Raw genomic sequence first — 16,046 nt, 5'->3', positions numbered from 1 at the left:
TTGTTCTCTAGCTTTCTTGCCGGGGCAGCTTTTGAATGGTACAACAACTTACCGGCTAATTCTATTCAGACTTGGGATGAGATGGAAGAAGCGTTCCATACCCAATTCTACCGAACAGAGACATAAGCTACACTGGCAGACATATCTCGATTATCTCAGTTGCCGAGTAAATTGGTTGAGACTTTTATCGCCAGGTTCAGAAAGGTTAAACTCAAATGCCTAGTAAGTTTGCCAGAACTAGAATACATCAAGTTGGCATTAAATGGTTTAGACATTGAACATCACAATAGGTTTGATGGGGTTGAGTTTCAAGATCTCTTTGATTTGGCAGACAGGGCTTCTCGGTATGAGGAAATACTAAAAGAAGAGAAAGAGAGGAAAAATTCTTCTAAGGGTACTTGATACAAGGACCCTAATCATGAGGTATTCTCTGCAGAAGTTGGAGATGAATTAGAAGTTGACGTCGCAGAGGTTAATATCAAAAAGCCATACGTTTGTGAGGCGTTGGTTAAACCTAAACCGACCACGGGGGGCAATTCATCAACATTAACATCAGCAGCAAGGAAAAGTCCTACCGATATCGGGAAAAGTTATTTGTTCGACTTATCAAAAATAGATCAAATTTTTGATCACTTGATGGCCGATAAAATGATATCTTTGCCGAAAGGGCATAGGATTCCATCGGCAAGTGACTTGAAGGGAAAAGAGTATTGTAAGTATCATAACTCTTGGAATCATGCTACTAATGATTGTACTGTTTTACGAGGTGTATTGCAGAAAGCTATTGACGAAGGCACTTTAAAATTCCCGGAGAAAACTCCAGAGACCATGAAAGTAGATACTAATCCGTTTCCAACAATCACATCTACAAATGTAATAAGCTTAGCCAAGCGAGAGAATCGGCAGGAGGTAGAGAAGTTATCTGGTGAGTACCTTTCATCAACCGCGACACCTGAAAAGATGGCAGAATTGTAAAAGCAATTAAGAGAGGCTCAATTAGCCTTGATTGATAATGGTTGTTACCTAAATTACAAAGGAAAGCAACAACCAAAGGAAGACGTGCCAATGGAGGTTCAACCAAAGAAGAAAGGAATTCTTGAGAGGCTTATTTTCTCGTTGAAGCCTAGGGAGGAGCTTCGGCAAGGTGATTCCAACAACAGCCATTTGAAAGCAGGAAGGCTAACTCGACAAGGTGATATATCTAGTCGATCCCAATTTTAAAAAGGCAGTAACCGGTTCAGTTAGAGATTTGGGTATAGAAAGGGGCTAATTCATATAGAGTACGAACTAGGAAACCAAGGACAAACTCGACTGAAGATAGATGGAGTCGAGTTAATCATCCAAAGTTCCCTAAAGCTCAACAATCTCAGAATAAGGGCCTAACTCGATCTCAGAAGCGTAGAGAACAAAGGAGAAGGGCTGAGGAAAAAAGAAAAGCTGGAGGAGGAAGCAAAGTAGTGCAAGCTGAGGTTATCGGCATTCCAGATAAAGATAACCCGGATGAAGAGTATTAGCCGACGTGGCTTAGACGTAACAATGAATTCAGAATTCAGTTTGGTAGTTTCCCAGACGAGATGTCATGTAACATGGCATTTGTATTACCCGTAATGTTCCAGGCTCCATCGGCATCAAATGCAAATACTGAGAAGAATGAGAAGGAAACTCAGCCGATTCGGAATTTATCAATTCTTTCCTCAGAATCGGCAGAGAAGGTGATTTTTGAAAAACCTTTGTTAGCAATGACTCAACAGCTCAAGCCTTTGTATGTTAAGGTGTGGGTAGAAGGTCAACCTATTAATCGAGTCTTGGTAGACAATGACTCAGTTTTGAATGTTATTCTAGCAAACACATTGAAGAAACTCGGCAAGAGTATGGAAGATGTTATTCCTACTGATGTAGCAATTTGTGGTTTCAACGGAGGTTCTACCAGCACTAAAGGGATCATTCCTTTAGAAGTAGAGGTTGGAGGTAGGACGTCTTATGCGGCATTTTTTATTATTGAATCCACGGCTTCCTATAATTTGTTATTAGACCGTGATTGGATTCATCCAAATATGTGCATCCCATCATCATTACATCAGATGTTGATTTTTTGGGATGGAGATAAAGTAAAAATAGTAAATACCGATGATAAGCCATTTGTGGCAAAAGTGTATTTGGCAGATGCTGTTTTATATGACGAAGAATGTGTTCCTATCCAGTTTGTGGGAACAGGAGCCGATGGAAGACCAACCTCGGCAACCATGAGAATAAGTCTTGCCGATCGTGAAATATGCGAGTTACAGCAGGAGAATTCCAGGCCGAAGGTAGAACTCCCTCGGCTTGCTATAATTGAAGAAGTTATTGATAGAAGTGAAACTTGAAAGGGAAACTGCTCGGCAGCAGGCCTTTAGGGCCGCTTGCATCAGGCTTTAAGCGTACATAGCCGAAAAAGGGCTAGAGAAAGAAGCAATAATAGAGCTAGGACCATCGGTCAATCTTACTGAGATTGATCGGTTTAGTAATGAAAAGTTAGATGCAATTAAGTTAGAAGACTTGGAGTTAGCGCCAACAAAGCTCGATGATCTTAAAGCAGACACTCAGGATCCTTTAAAGGAGGTGAATTTAGGCACTGACACAGAGCCTAGACCTACTTATATTAGTGCACTGTTAGAACTAGAATTACAAGCCGAGGTTATCGGCATATTGAAACAATACAGTGACTATTTTGCTTGGAACTATAAAGAAATGCTGGGTTTATCCAGAGATTTGGTGGAACATCGGTTGCCCATTAAAGATAGCTACAAGCCATATAAACAGCCACCTCGTCGAATGTCTCAAGAAGTGGTAGACAAAGTCAAAATGGAAATCGAATGATTGTTGGATGCTGGCTTCATTCGAACTACAAAGTATATTGAATGGTTATCAAATGTTGTCCCTGTTATCAAGAAGAATGGAAAATTACGTATATGTGTTGATTTCCGAAACATAAATTTGGCAACTCCAAAAGATGAATATCCAATGCCGATAGCTGATCAGTTGATTGATGCGGCTACAAAGCACCAAATTATGTCTTTTATGAATGGACACTCAGGCTATAATCAGATTTATATAGCCGAAGAGGACATTCCAAAGACAGTTTTTAGGTGTCCCGGATCGATTGGAACTTTTGAATGGGTGGTGATGCCTTTTTGGGTTGAAGAATGCTGGGGCCACATATCAACGAGCCATGAATTCTATTTTTCATGATATGCTCGGCAAGTTTATGGAGGTGTACATTGATGATGTGGTGGTGAAATCAGCAACAAGGAAAGAGCATCTAATCCACCTCAAAGCATCTTTTGAGAGGATGAGGGCTCATAAGCTAAAAATGAATCCAATAAAGTGTGCCTTTGGAGTATCGGCAGGAAAATTTTTGGGTTTCTTGGTTCATCAAAAGGGTATAGAGATCGATAGGAATAAACCTAAGGCGATTATTGATGCTAGTGCACCGAGAAGCAAGAAACAGTTGCAGAGGTTACTTGGACAAGTGAATTATCTTAGGAGATTTATTGCTAATACAGCTGGGAAGTTACATGTGTTTTCCCCGCTACTTAAGTTGAAGCCGATGGAAGAATTCAGATGGGATGATAATCATCAAAGGGCATTTGACTAGATTAAGCAATACTTATCGAGTCCTCCTGTCATGATGCCGCCAAGAAAGAAATGGCCGATGAAATTATACTTATCGGCTGCTGAAGAATCCATTAGAGCTATGTTTGCACAAGAGAATGAAGCAGGAAGTGAACAAGCAATATATTACCTCAGTCGAGTTTTAACTCCAGACGAGTGTAGATATACACTGATTGAGAAATTATGTTTGGCCTTGTATTTTGCAGCAATGAAATTAAGAGTCTATATGTTGCCTATTTTGGTTTATATTGTTTGCCAAACCGATCTTATAGTGTATATGCTATCAAGGCCATTAATCATAGGCCGGATTGGCGAGTCGGCTTTGGCGCTAATGGAATTCAACTTTGCATATGTTCCACAAAAGGCAATTAAGGGAAGAGCATTGGCAGATTTTCTTGCTGATCATCCCTCGCCCGAAATTGGGTCACAAGTATTTGATGAGCTTGACTCGGCATCCATATTCATGACTCCATGGACTTTAATGTTCGATGGGTCAAGTACCAGTGAAGGCTCGGGTGCTGGTATAGTTATAATATCCCCAACAGGGAATCAAATTTCGTTTTACTTCTTTTTGGATTTCAGGTGCTCTAATTATCAAGCCGAGTATGAAGCATTGATTATCGGCTTGGAAATTCTGTTGGAAATGGCAGTCAAAGATGTCCACATTGGGGGAGATTCGAGTTTAGTGATTAATCAAATCTCAGAAGACTTTAGATGTTTGAATTGGCAATTAAGATCATTCCATTCATTAGCAACCCAATTGGTTAGCCAATTTCACAATGTGACTTTGGAATATAGACCAAGGGCCATGAATAAAACAGCTAATGATTTAACACAGACGGCTTCAAGAGTTAAGGTGCCAAGTGGAATGAAGGAAAGAGTAATGAAGATTACACGCCGATCTCTTCCATCAGCTGAAACAAGAAATCAAATTATGGAAGAAGTCTTTGCTACTGATGTTGCCGAATTGGATGATGATGATTGGCGAATTCCTTACATCCTGTTCTCGCAACATCCAACTCCTGAAGCCGATCAAAGATTAGAAGAAGTGCAGTTGATTATGTGCTTATAGATGGAGATCTTTATAGAAGATCGGCTGATGATGGTTTGTTATTTTAGTACATTAGCAAGTTTGAAGGTTTGAAGATCATGGCTGAGGTACATGAAGGGATATGTGGAGCTCACCAACTAGCATAAAAATGAGGTGGTTGATGCGCCGATATGGATATTATTGGCCAGGAATGAGAAAACATTATATGATTTATGCAAAAGGCTATATAGACTGTCAAAAACATGGGCCAATGCAGTGGGTCCCAACAATAGAAATGCAATTACTAGTTAAACCATGGCCTTTCAGAGGTTGGGCTATGGATCTAATCGGCAAGATTAATCCTCCTTCATCAAAGGGTCATCATTGGATTATTCTCGCTACTGATTATTTTACTAAATGGGTAGAAGCTGAGGAATATGTATCGGTGATTCATAATACCATTATACAGTTTTTGGAGCAACATATCTTTCATCGATTTGGATTACTGGAAATAATTGTTGCCGATAATGGTTCTGTTTTTCGAGCGAATGAAGTGTTACAGCTCGGCATTGATATGAAAGTGAAAATGGTTACCTCAACACCCTATTATGCTCAAGGGAATGGCCAGGCAGAAGCATCAAAAAGTTGTGATTGAAATTATTAATAAGATGATAAAAGACAAGCCGAGGCGTTGGCATGAAACCCTTTCAGAAGCCTTATAGGCCTATAGAAACTCAAAAAGGACAAGTACATGGACAACTCCATATCGGCTAACGTTTGGTCATGATGCAGTGTTGCCAATGGAGTTAAACATAAAATCGGCAAGTGTTGCCTTACAACATAATCTCATTCCTGTCGATTATAATGAAGCTATGCTTGCCGAGTTCGAAGATTTAGATGAAGTCCAGAAACTTACTTTGGATCACCTTATGATGCATAAAGCAAAAGTCATGAGGGCTTACAAAAAAAAGGGTGAAGTTCAAGTCATTTGCAGAGGGCGATATGGTTTGGCAAACAGTTCTTCCACCTGGAAAGGTGGATAGGGTTTATGGCAAGTGGTCACCTACTTGGAAGGGTCCATACTTAATTCACCAAGTATTGCATGGAGGAGCTTATAAGTTAAAAAATCTAGATGGTGAAGTGCATGAAAGGCCAATAAATGGAAGGTACCTTAAAAAATATAAGCCAACTATTTTTGAGCTTATGGAAGAAAAGAAGTTTCCAGTTAAGTCAAAATAGTTTGGATTGTATTTTTACCTTGTTGTTTGAATAAATTATGAATAAGTATGGTTATATAGTAAAAGCTCAGTATACTTTAAAAGCAAAAATATCATAGCAAGACTATTCAACACATCACAAAAGGCAAATTGTTCAAAACATATTACAGACCCATGAATGTTCAAATTCTGGTAAAATTACTGTGAAATTCTTCAAATTTGGTTTTGAAGTCTGCCCACAAAGCCCGAGATTGATTAAGGGATGTTTCTGCCACTTTCTTGTTTTGTTCCAACTTCGGCATCTGTGCTTGCAAAGATTTGAATTTGAGAGCTGCGGTTTTCGCTTGAACCCTTAGATCAGCCACCTTACTACCAAGCTTTGTCTTGTCCAACTGAAGTTGAGCAAGTTCAGCTTGAAGCTTTTTCTCCTTAGCATCTAGCTCGACAGCCTCTTTCTTTAAGGATAGATGCATCTCTTTTCCTTTCTTGAAAGTTTGAGAAAGCTTTTCTTTCTCATGATACTGGGAAGAGTAGTGATTGTAATACCCCTAGTTTTCAAAAGGATAAAATGGAAATTTAATTTTCAATTTTGATTTGTATTTCATTTTTTTTAATTTAATAATTGGACTTATTTGTTATTTGTTTAGCTTAATTGTTTTATTTGCTTAATTGATTTATTACTATTTGTGTGTATTTAATTTAATTGTTGAATTGAGATTGTTTTAATTTAATTATTTAATGATAAATGAGGTGCATTTTATATGACTTATTTGGTTAGTTGTCTACATTAATTGTTTTATTTGGTCTTGTATTTAATATAGGATTAGGGTTTTATTTTTATATGGTTTGGATGCTAACTTAGGTTAGGTTTTAATTAAACCTGGGATGGCTATATATATATTCTTATAAGTCTGCTAGAGTTGGGACAAATCCTTTTTCACGTAAAAGTGTATTGAAAGGAAAAACAGAGAGGGTTGGAAGGGAAAACACAGAGGGAAAACTGGGCGAATCAATTAAGCTTTCAACTATGGACTGAGGGTGTACCATAGAGGAAGGAAGAGGTTGAGGGTGAGATAGAACTGGAACCGTAGGAGAGTTGCAGTTGCAGGTAGTCTACAGTTCATTGGAGAATTTAGCAATGGTGTTGAAAGGTTTCAAACCGAAACCTAAAGGCAAGTTTTAGTCTATTCCTCTCTTGTAAACTTGTGTTCTGTGCATCTTATAGAGACTCCAGGAACTTAATTAAACGTTTAAAAATGGACTTTATGCATGCTAGATGATTTCGGTAATCTGTTCTGTGTTTTTTTAAAAGTTTAAATTAATTCTTGCATAAGTTGTTATGTGTAGTTTAAGTTTTTGTCAATTGGTTCACACTGGAATAGGAGGAGTCTCTAGGGGTTTAAGAGCTTTAATGGGCCCTAATAATCTTAAAAAGGTCTGGAATAGGACACTGGACTTCGCCGGAATCACAGACGACAACCGGACGAAGCAGAACGAAGCAGTTGAAGCAGAGGAGGCTCTCAAAGAGAGAGAGCCGGCTCTAGGAAGCAAAGAGCCGGCTCCCCCTCTATTAGATCCAGCTCCAAGGGTTATGGGAGCCGGCTCTATGTAGGTTAGAGCCTGCTCTATGTTCCTAAGAGCAGGCTCTGTGATTTTATGTACTTACTGGAGTGGTTTGTGCGTTGTTTGGCTCGTTGGTGATTTTTCTGAGCTGTGTTTGGGCTAGGCATATGAAGTTATATATTAATTCATGAAATATTAGAGCCCTAGGATGCATTAATTTATTTATATGCTAATGTATTAAACGGTGGGAAAATCTAAGACAAGTCGCAGACTGTTTACGGATATAACGGATGGTAAAGGTTTAATTGCTTAAACTGTGTCTAGCAATTAAAAGAGTTGGAACATGGATTCCAAACATTACACCATGCTATATTAGAGCCACTTCTAATAAATTAATGTCTTAGTACTCATGGAATTAACTGTAGGGAAGTATACAACAGGACAGGGTAAAAAAATATGCGACTTTGTATGCTGCTAACGGATAGGAAGGACTAATTCGCTAAGTTTTGTTTTAAAAATTTAACGGACTGTTACATGGTGTCTAAACAGGATATTATGCTATATTAGGACTCACAATGAATAATTTATTCTAATATGCTAAAGGTTTTCACAGTGTGGGAGTTTTAAGTAATGACACACATTGTTGGCGATTATAAAGTATCTAGTTGTGTAAACTTAATTTAGCAACTTAGATGACTGGAGGATGGTTTTGAAATCTATGTTGGGTACAGAATAGGGTCATGGGTCTGTTAGACCTTATTTGTGCATAGGTTAGATTTTAATTAAGGAACTAATAAATTAGGTTTCATTAATTAAATGGAGATCGTTATTTTAATTGTTGAACTGTTCTATCTGTTCCAGCAAATATTGGTTAGAACTGTGGATTTTCTGAGTTATAGTTTGTCATTCTCAGATTTATAATTGACACTTTACTATTGTTAATGTTGTCAATTGCTGGACTGTACTATGGGTTAGCTGAAATTTCAGTTAAATGAATTAAATTTTCAATGACATGAATGGATTCTGGATTTTAACTTGATGAACTATTAAACTTTGTCTCATTAACTACATGGATGGATTTTGGATTATTAGTTGATGAACTGTTTAAATTTTGTGTTATCAACTACTTGGATTATGTGGATTTATTTGATGTGCTGATAAAATGTTGCATCATTTATAGATCATTTGCATGTATGCTCCGGTATGGGACGGTGGCATATGGAGGGACAAATTAGGTCACAACACTAATCTCTACCCATTCATACATAAGGAATGGATTAACTAAAACAGTTAAATCCTACATGGATGCATGTCCTGTCAACTAAAATAGTTGAACGACATAACGGATGGTTGCTTTACTTTTTAGTATTAGGAAGGAATTTATATATGTATTTATGGTACCGTGGTATGAGCTTAAGTCTCCTGATCACGGTTAGGGTGCGTATATTGCAAAGGTTAAGTGGCTAGGTATAGCTAATGTTCCCTAGTAGGTCTAGGTACTTGGCCGCTGAAAAACGTGTTTTATATGTCACCTTCTACCCAGGTTGAACTATGTTATAGGCTAGTGAGCATCCTATAGTGTGTATATATATATATATATATGGACTATTGTAGATATTGCAGAGCTATCTAGGATGTATCTGCGTATCGGGTTTATGTACGGATTGTAGTAGATTGGGACTTGCATGTGGGCCTGACCCACTCCTATTTTTCAGGTATACGCCAGTACCAGGCTTAGAGATTGATCGTGTTGATGCAGATACGGACACTCACTCTTCCGATTACATAAGATTTCCTTTCTATTTTGGTTTTGGATTTTAATACTGTAAATTTATTCAAGGATTTGGGATTAGGGGTTCACTAGGTGGATTTCCGAGTTGTACGGTTTTAAATTATATTAATTTATTATTTCAAGTTTGAGGATTCTTATTTTAGATTTCTTTCAGCGTATTATTAATTTATCCTTAATTCAGTTTTATTTCTGCTTGTTTACATATTAATTGTTTGGTATCCCGCAGATCTGTGCTCGGACTTGATCACCCGTGGCTCTAGAATCGAGGGGTATCACAGTGATCAATAGTATGGATTGATTCAGCATAAACAGTTGTCAAATAAGGCACTCGAAGCTGGAAATTTTTGAAGAAGGTTTGATTATTCAGGGAGAATCCAAAATAACTACCAAGGAAAGAAAGTGTCTTGGCCAGTTCATTTTTGAATGAAGGGGTAAGAGACAAATCCTATTGTACCATTTGGGACAATATCTGGATGGCTTTTATTACTTCTGGGGGTATGTCAGAGGATGGTTCAGTTGGAATTTCAGGAGGATTAAGATCAAGTGAGTTAAAGACAGAATCAAATAAAGAGTCAAGGTTGTCAAAGGGAGAGCTTGGGTTGGTACTGACAGGATTGGTTGGATTAGCCGAGCCATGTTGTACCTGAAACATGCCATAGCCATAATAAGTTGACAAGAACAGGACATAAAAGAAATGTATATATATATAAATATGTCGTTACTCACTTCATCAGAATCTCCAATTTGTTCACCAATTGAAGTTGCAGCCAGGTTTGGGGAAGATATTAGAGACCTTGATTTTTGTCCTACTGACACTTCAATTTTGTCTTCATCTTCGACATGATCAGTAGAGATTTCCTGAATTGATTTTTGATCTGAGGAGACTTGAGCTTTCTACAAATAATGCTGATTTAATTATATTCAAGGAGTAATATATATATAAGATCAGGCAGAAAGAAATTACATTGGGAGATTCAGTAGCAGACTTCTTCTTCATGGAGATGACTTCATCATCATCTGCTTCATCATCATCAATCAAATCAAAATGTCTCTTGGCTCTTGATTTTTTGAGTTTCTTTCCTATGGTCTTCCTTCTTGTAGCTTTCTGGAGAAGAAGTTTAAGTAAGGGAATGGTATGCATCAAAAAGGATATATATGATTTGGTTAGGAGTATTACTTGAGTAGCCGAGGATGGGGGAATACTTTGCAAAGGAACATAGAAATCAATGTGAGTTTCTTTAGATTTGGTACCAGATTTCTCTGGTGCATTGGAATATGTGCCTAGAATTACATTATCCATTGTTAAGTATCATATAAACCAAATAAAAGTATTAATGGAAAGAAGAGGATATAAAACTTACTTTGCCGAGAGCGTGATCTGGTCCTACCTGCAAGAGCTGCTAGAGGAGGACGAGTTGGTGCAATATTTGTTATGTTCTTTGGCTCAGGAGCGGTAGTAAGATCAACGGGTTCAAGGGAATTAACACCTTAAAAATTAAGGGATATGAATTTGTAGGAGCCAAAGAGGGTGGATACAAGTTGACTGGAATCTACAGTCCTGGTAAAATTAATATATGACGCCCACCAGGTTTCGAAGCTTGGATCTGTATGCGGTTTTTCTAGAAAGGATTTATACTGAAATTCTTGAAGACGTTGGGTAAACCGATTGGTAACATCTTGAATCTGTTCACTGGTTTGAGAGCTTAACCCGCTTGTGATAGTTCTTATTGTAAGAAAAATAGGGAGGCACTAGGTACATCTGCGTTAATCCAAATTGCCGAGCTAACTGCGCTGGGTTGTAAAACTCAACCCCAGTTCGGCTCTTGGGCAAATTGGGAGCAACGGTATTGCAAGGTATATCTCTTGCGATCAAGAAGTGGCCCCATGAAGTGATATAAAGGTCAATCTGTTCAGGAGAATACTCGGCAGTAGGGGGAAACAACCAAGATGGAGCTAGTTGACATTTGGAAAAGGGAAGGAATTGGGATTGAGTCCTGATTTTGCACTGATGATAGAAGAATTGAAAACAGTCATTAAAGGAATGGTCTTTGGGTTTGACTCTAGCATATCCGAATGACAGCAAAGGATCATTTGGAGCAAGCCGAATAAGAAGAGCAAGTTCAGGAAAATATGCATGCAACCAGAATTGGTAAAGCCAAAATGGTCCTCCAGACCTTGAAAAGTTGGACGTAATGAGGTCAGATAAGCCTCTGTATAAAGAGGCTAAGAGAAACGGAGCTAATGCCATGGGTTTTCCTTTCGATAGGGCAATAGCCAGTTGAGTAAGGTCCTTGGTAATCTGAATGGCAGGGCACACAACAAATATCTACATAACCACAATAGTAGAAACCCTATATGTTCTTGTTCATCTACATCAGTCCCTTCTTCCCCTAACATTTCTTTTAAGAAAGGACCATGTGATTGCACAAAGGGTTTAGCCCCTTTTTGTTCTGGAAAATAAAAAAAGATCTCATCGTCTTGAAGGAGATAATTGATTTCGTCTCCCCCAGGCTTTAATCCCGTTAAAAAACAGACATCCCTCAAGGTAGGAGCCATCATACCACAGTGCAAGTGTAGAGAATTGGTTGTAGGGGACCAAAAGCAAAAAACAAGGCTCGGTCAAAAGTAAAAGGGATCTTACTGAGTTGAATGAGGTCGTAAATTCCTATCATTTTCCATTGCTCTCCTTTTGCTGCTGATATATGATCCACCCAGTCGTTCCATTGGAGCATTGGTGGATGCCAATTTCTGATAGAGAGGGTGGGTCTGTCCCCTTCCGCTATCAGATAGAGAGGTTTTGAGAAAGGAAGTTGTTGCTCAGCCTGGGGATAAATTGAGGATAACAAAGGAGGGAATCGATTAAGAAAAGCTGGGCCAAGTCCCTTAGCGTTCTTTGTCATATCGATCAAGATAGTAGTATTCAAATCGATTGGGGCTAGGGTTTTGATTACCGATTTCGTCATTTGGGTGTGCGATGTTGCTTCGGGAAAGGGATTCTCTAAAGTAAAATCACTTTGCTTCTGTGATTTTGAAGCCATAGTTGCAAGAAGAATTTGATTGTAGCAAGAGTTTCAAGAAGAGAATAAGGGTTTGCAGAGTCTTGTTCAAATAAGAGAAAAGACGTGCTTTTAGTGGAAAAAGAGAGGATTATTACAATGCCATTAATGACAAGATGGGTTAGTGTGATTGGCATTTTTGGGAAATCTACTCCTGATATAACTCAAAAGATTATATGATATGTATCCTAAGTCCTAATGCAATGGGTGTATTCAAATTTTGGAAGCCGAAGGGTTAAAACGGCTACCAAAATTGGGGGGCATTGTTGACACCCATTTTGGTAATCGGGTTTGGGCTTTAATTGGATGTGATATGTAGGGCAAAGTTGTCATGGGCCAAGAGTACATGGGCTTGATAACTGATGGAAACAAGTATTTGGGCTGCACGAATATTGGGCTGTTTGATGGACTGATGGAAGTAGGCTTGAGAATATGGATTCAAAGGACTGGATTACAATTATGATGGCATTAGTATAGTAACAGGGCAAAGTTGTGATCGGATAGGAAGATTTTTAAGATGTTTTGAGACACTTTATGTCAGATAAGATTTGTTTGGTTAGTTAGGGATTAATCTTTATATAGGAATCTTAGTTTGAATTTAAAATTAGTAGAGAGTTTTATTGTAATTGGAATTCTTGTTGGTAGGAATTTGTTTACAATATTGTGTATAAATAAACAAAAGGGTACGCTGTACTAGTGGTCCAGCACCCTCAGAATCCTTATTATTATTTGTTTGCTTCTTCAAGCCTTTCTAAGAATAGCATCCTTGCTATTTCGTCTTCATCTCTATCTCTCTATCTCAATCTCTCAGTATCTCTTTCTCTCTCTCTTCCTCTTTCCTTATTCTTTCCTTTTCTTTTCTTGCTATATCCATTATCTCCCCTTTCTATTCTCTTGTTACGATTACTATAATTTGTTTACAGAAAGTCCTTTTAATTAAGGCAATATTGAACTCATTTAGGAGTTTATTTGTTCTCTATCTCCTATAATCGTCTGAAGTCAACATTCCCTAAGAGACTATAAGTTGACAAAATACAATCGAAACTTATATTTGGTTCTGGCACGCCCTTTTACTCATCAATTTAAGATCGGCCCTAGCCAGCCAATTTTAGGGTCAACACAAATAAGACTTATTTTTTTAAAAAATAAAAGGAGTATAACTTAGGAGTCATGGACAAGTTAATGAACGCGAACATTAATAAACATTAGCCTAGAACAAGGTAGATATTTTGACTATGCAACAACGTAAACAAGTTTGTGAAAAAAAAAAAAAAACTGAGTGAATGCATGTTATAGCTTTCTATGATTCGTCTAGATGGGTCCTTTTAGTCTTCTCCCTGCCAGGAATATCATGAATAGGAGTACGTAGAAAAAGAAAAGTCTTAAATTCTTCTTCATTGAATGACTTACCTTTATTTGGTGGAGAGACACGCATGAAAAAATGGTAATGCCGTTCACAACGTGTTAGACTTGAGATGAAACAGAGAAAACATTGAAATTGATACCAAAACAGTCAGTTTGAATTTTTCATAGAATTTTATGTCATGTAGACTAGAGAAATATTTACTTCATTAAATTTCATTGTATTGGCCACCGATTGAATTAGACATTAATTTTAATTCGATTCGCTTTTAATAAATTAGGCAAATCTTAATTCATCATCAATCCGTTATCTCACGAATTGAATCAGATCAGATTCATGTAATAACGGATTTGATCGGATTGCATTTATGGATTAAATTTTATCTAAATTATTTATTTTTACGAATTGAATTTTATCTAAATTATTTATTATTATTATTATAACTAATATTATTTATTTATAAATTTTAATTTATTTATATTAATTCATATATTTAAATTATTATTAACTAATTAAATTAACTAATATATATATATATATATATATATATATATATATATATATATATATATATGTTAATTTCACAAATTGGATCGGATTGGATTTTTAACAGCCGAATCCGTGATCCGATTCTTGAGTGACGAATTCAATTTTTTTGAATCTCCACCTATCCGTGGGTATAGCAATCCGATCCGATCTGTTCCGCATAAATCGGACCAGATCGAATTCGCGGATTTACAAATTATTTTCCCACCCCTAAAAGGGATGTCAATTCATCTATATATACACAATTTTGAATTTTCCATATCACTAACAATTCCATTTGAATTTTCAAGAAACCCGTTAATTTATGAAATCAGGGAAAAGAATAATAGATGAAGAAGAAATATATAACCCAGAATGAAAAGGAGAATGTGTAATACTACGTATAAAACTAATGAACATATACAATACAAGGGCCAAGCCTACATCATCTATGCTGGTGATTTTTTTAATAAAAGATATTAAATTTTATTATTACGACTTTAATTAAATTTAACATGATTGTATGGTGATTTATTTTGTAACATAGCTCTTGCATCCATTACATTTGTGAACGTGGCTTCCATCTTCATTGAGACTGATCATCTCTTCCATATTTTTCTTTCTACATTATTTACATATACATCATTTTTTCTATTTTGGGGCAGCTCAACACCTTTTAAGATTGGTATACCTCGGGGGTGAGATCATAACAAAGTCTAGAACATCTCTTATTTATCATCACAAATAAAATAAGAACGAAAAAGAAAACTTGCCCCAAAGCCCATTTGAGCAATAGATCAAAAACAAAGGCCCAACCAAGAGGCCCATAAAGCCCCACTCCCCGTAACTATCAACTCATACATTCATATATTTTGAAAGTATCATACATGACTCTGTATGGCAACTAGAAAAAGGAAAAGAAATGGTTTGGTATACGTGGAGGGAAAAATCCCCCTCCAATGGTGACACGACACATTATCAAATGAGGGGTCACAAGGAATCTGCCGCATGGACTAAACAAGAAGAAGGGTGCAGGTTCCATAAACCCAAATCCAGAGGCCCACGAAATGGGTTGGGGTTGTGCTCGCAAGTCATATGAGTCCGGTCCAACATCATTAGAAGGCCCAGTCCGGTTTAGCACTATGAGTCGTACACGAAGAATATTTGTAAATTAGTTATATAAACTAATAAGAATTGTAGGCACTGCCTGCCCGTCAAACTAACTCCTTCCCGCACAGTTCCTTCTATTGTCGAAGTAGCGTGTAAGTCGGCTGGTTGATTCTTAGAGTTGCTCCAAGGGCTAACCTTACTTCATACTCCACATTGAACTGCAGATGACTCTCCAGTGGTTCCACTCTCGCTTATATAAAAAATGAGATCCAATATCGGTTGGAAATCATTCCTTTCTTTGTGCTAGGCATATCTGGAAGACAACTTTCAATGCCCAATGTTGTGGGTTAGTTGCTTGATATTTTCAATTGATGGTAGTGGAAAGCTTCTTCAAGGATATTAAGGTCAAATCCCTAGCTCCCTTCTTTTTTAAGTAAGCACAACCGCCAGATGCCCTTTTTGCGAACCTATTGTACCAAGGCCGACCGGGGTTAAGGAGGATTTGATTTATAGAATCAAGTTTCTCTCCTAGTGGTGGAACATGGAAATTGGGCATGCTAGCGACACACGGAAACAAACATGTAAAAGGAAAGACCTTTGTGGGCAAGCAATACGAGTCCAAAACCAACTCAAATGTTGTAATTTATTATAAGGAGAAATACAGAAAATATCTTTAACGTATACTTTGTTTAGTATTTTTATCCTTATTTGAAAAAATGTACAAAAAAATACTCCTAAC

At 37.4% G+C, this 16,046-nt stretch overlaps 2 protein-coding genes across 2 annotated transcripts; both read left to right on the top strand.

The window, feature by feature from the left end:
• The first annotated feature begins 3,667 nt into the window (after positions 1–3,667).
• LOC132296382 (uncharacterized) lies at positions 3,668–4,723 on the top strand. The gene has a single exon (XM_059794589.1). The coding sequence runs from the start codon at positions 3,668–3,670 to the stop codon at positions 4,721–4,723; it is 1,056 nt and encodes a 351-aa protein (XP_059650572.1).
• A 127-nt stretch (positions 4,724–4,850) lies between these two features.
• LOC132296381 (uncharacterized) lies at positions 4,851–5,724 on the top strand. Its single transcript, XM_059794588.1, has 2 exons — positions 4,851–5,328; positions 5,474–5,724. Exons 1-2 carry the CDS (start codon positions 4,851–4,853, stop codon positions 5,722–5,724), a joined length of 729 nt encoding a protein of 242 aa, XP_059650571.1.
• The last annotated feature ends 10,322 nt before the right edge of the window (positions 5,725–16,046 follow it).

This window comes from Cornus florida, unplaced genomic scaffold, assembly GCF_030987335.1.
Source record: "Cornus florida cultivar Cherokee Brave unplaced genomic scaffold, ASM3098733v1 CherokeeBrave_3.0.0_Hap2_Chr02, whole genome shotgun sequence".
NCBI lineage: Eukaryota > Viridiplantae > Streptophyta > Magnoliopsida > Cornales > Cornaceae > Cornus > Cornus florida.
The sequence above is the reverse complement of the archived record's forward strand: the minus strand, read 5'-3'. Positions and strand labels throughout refer to the sequence as shown.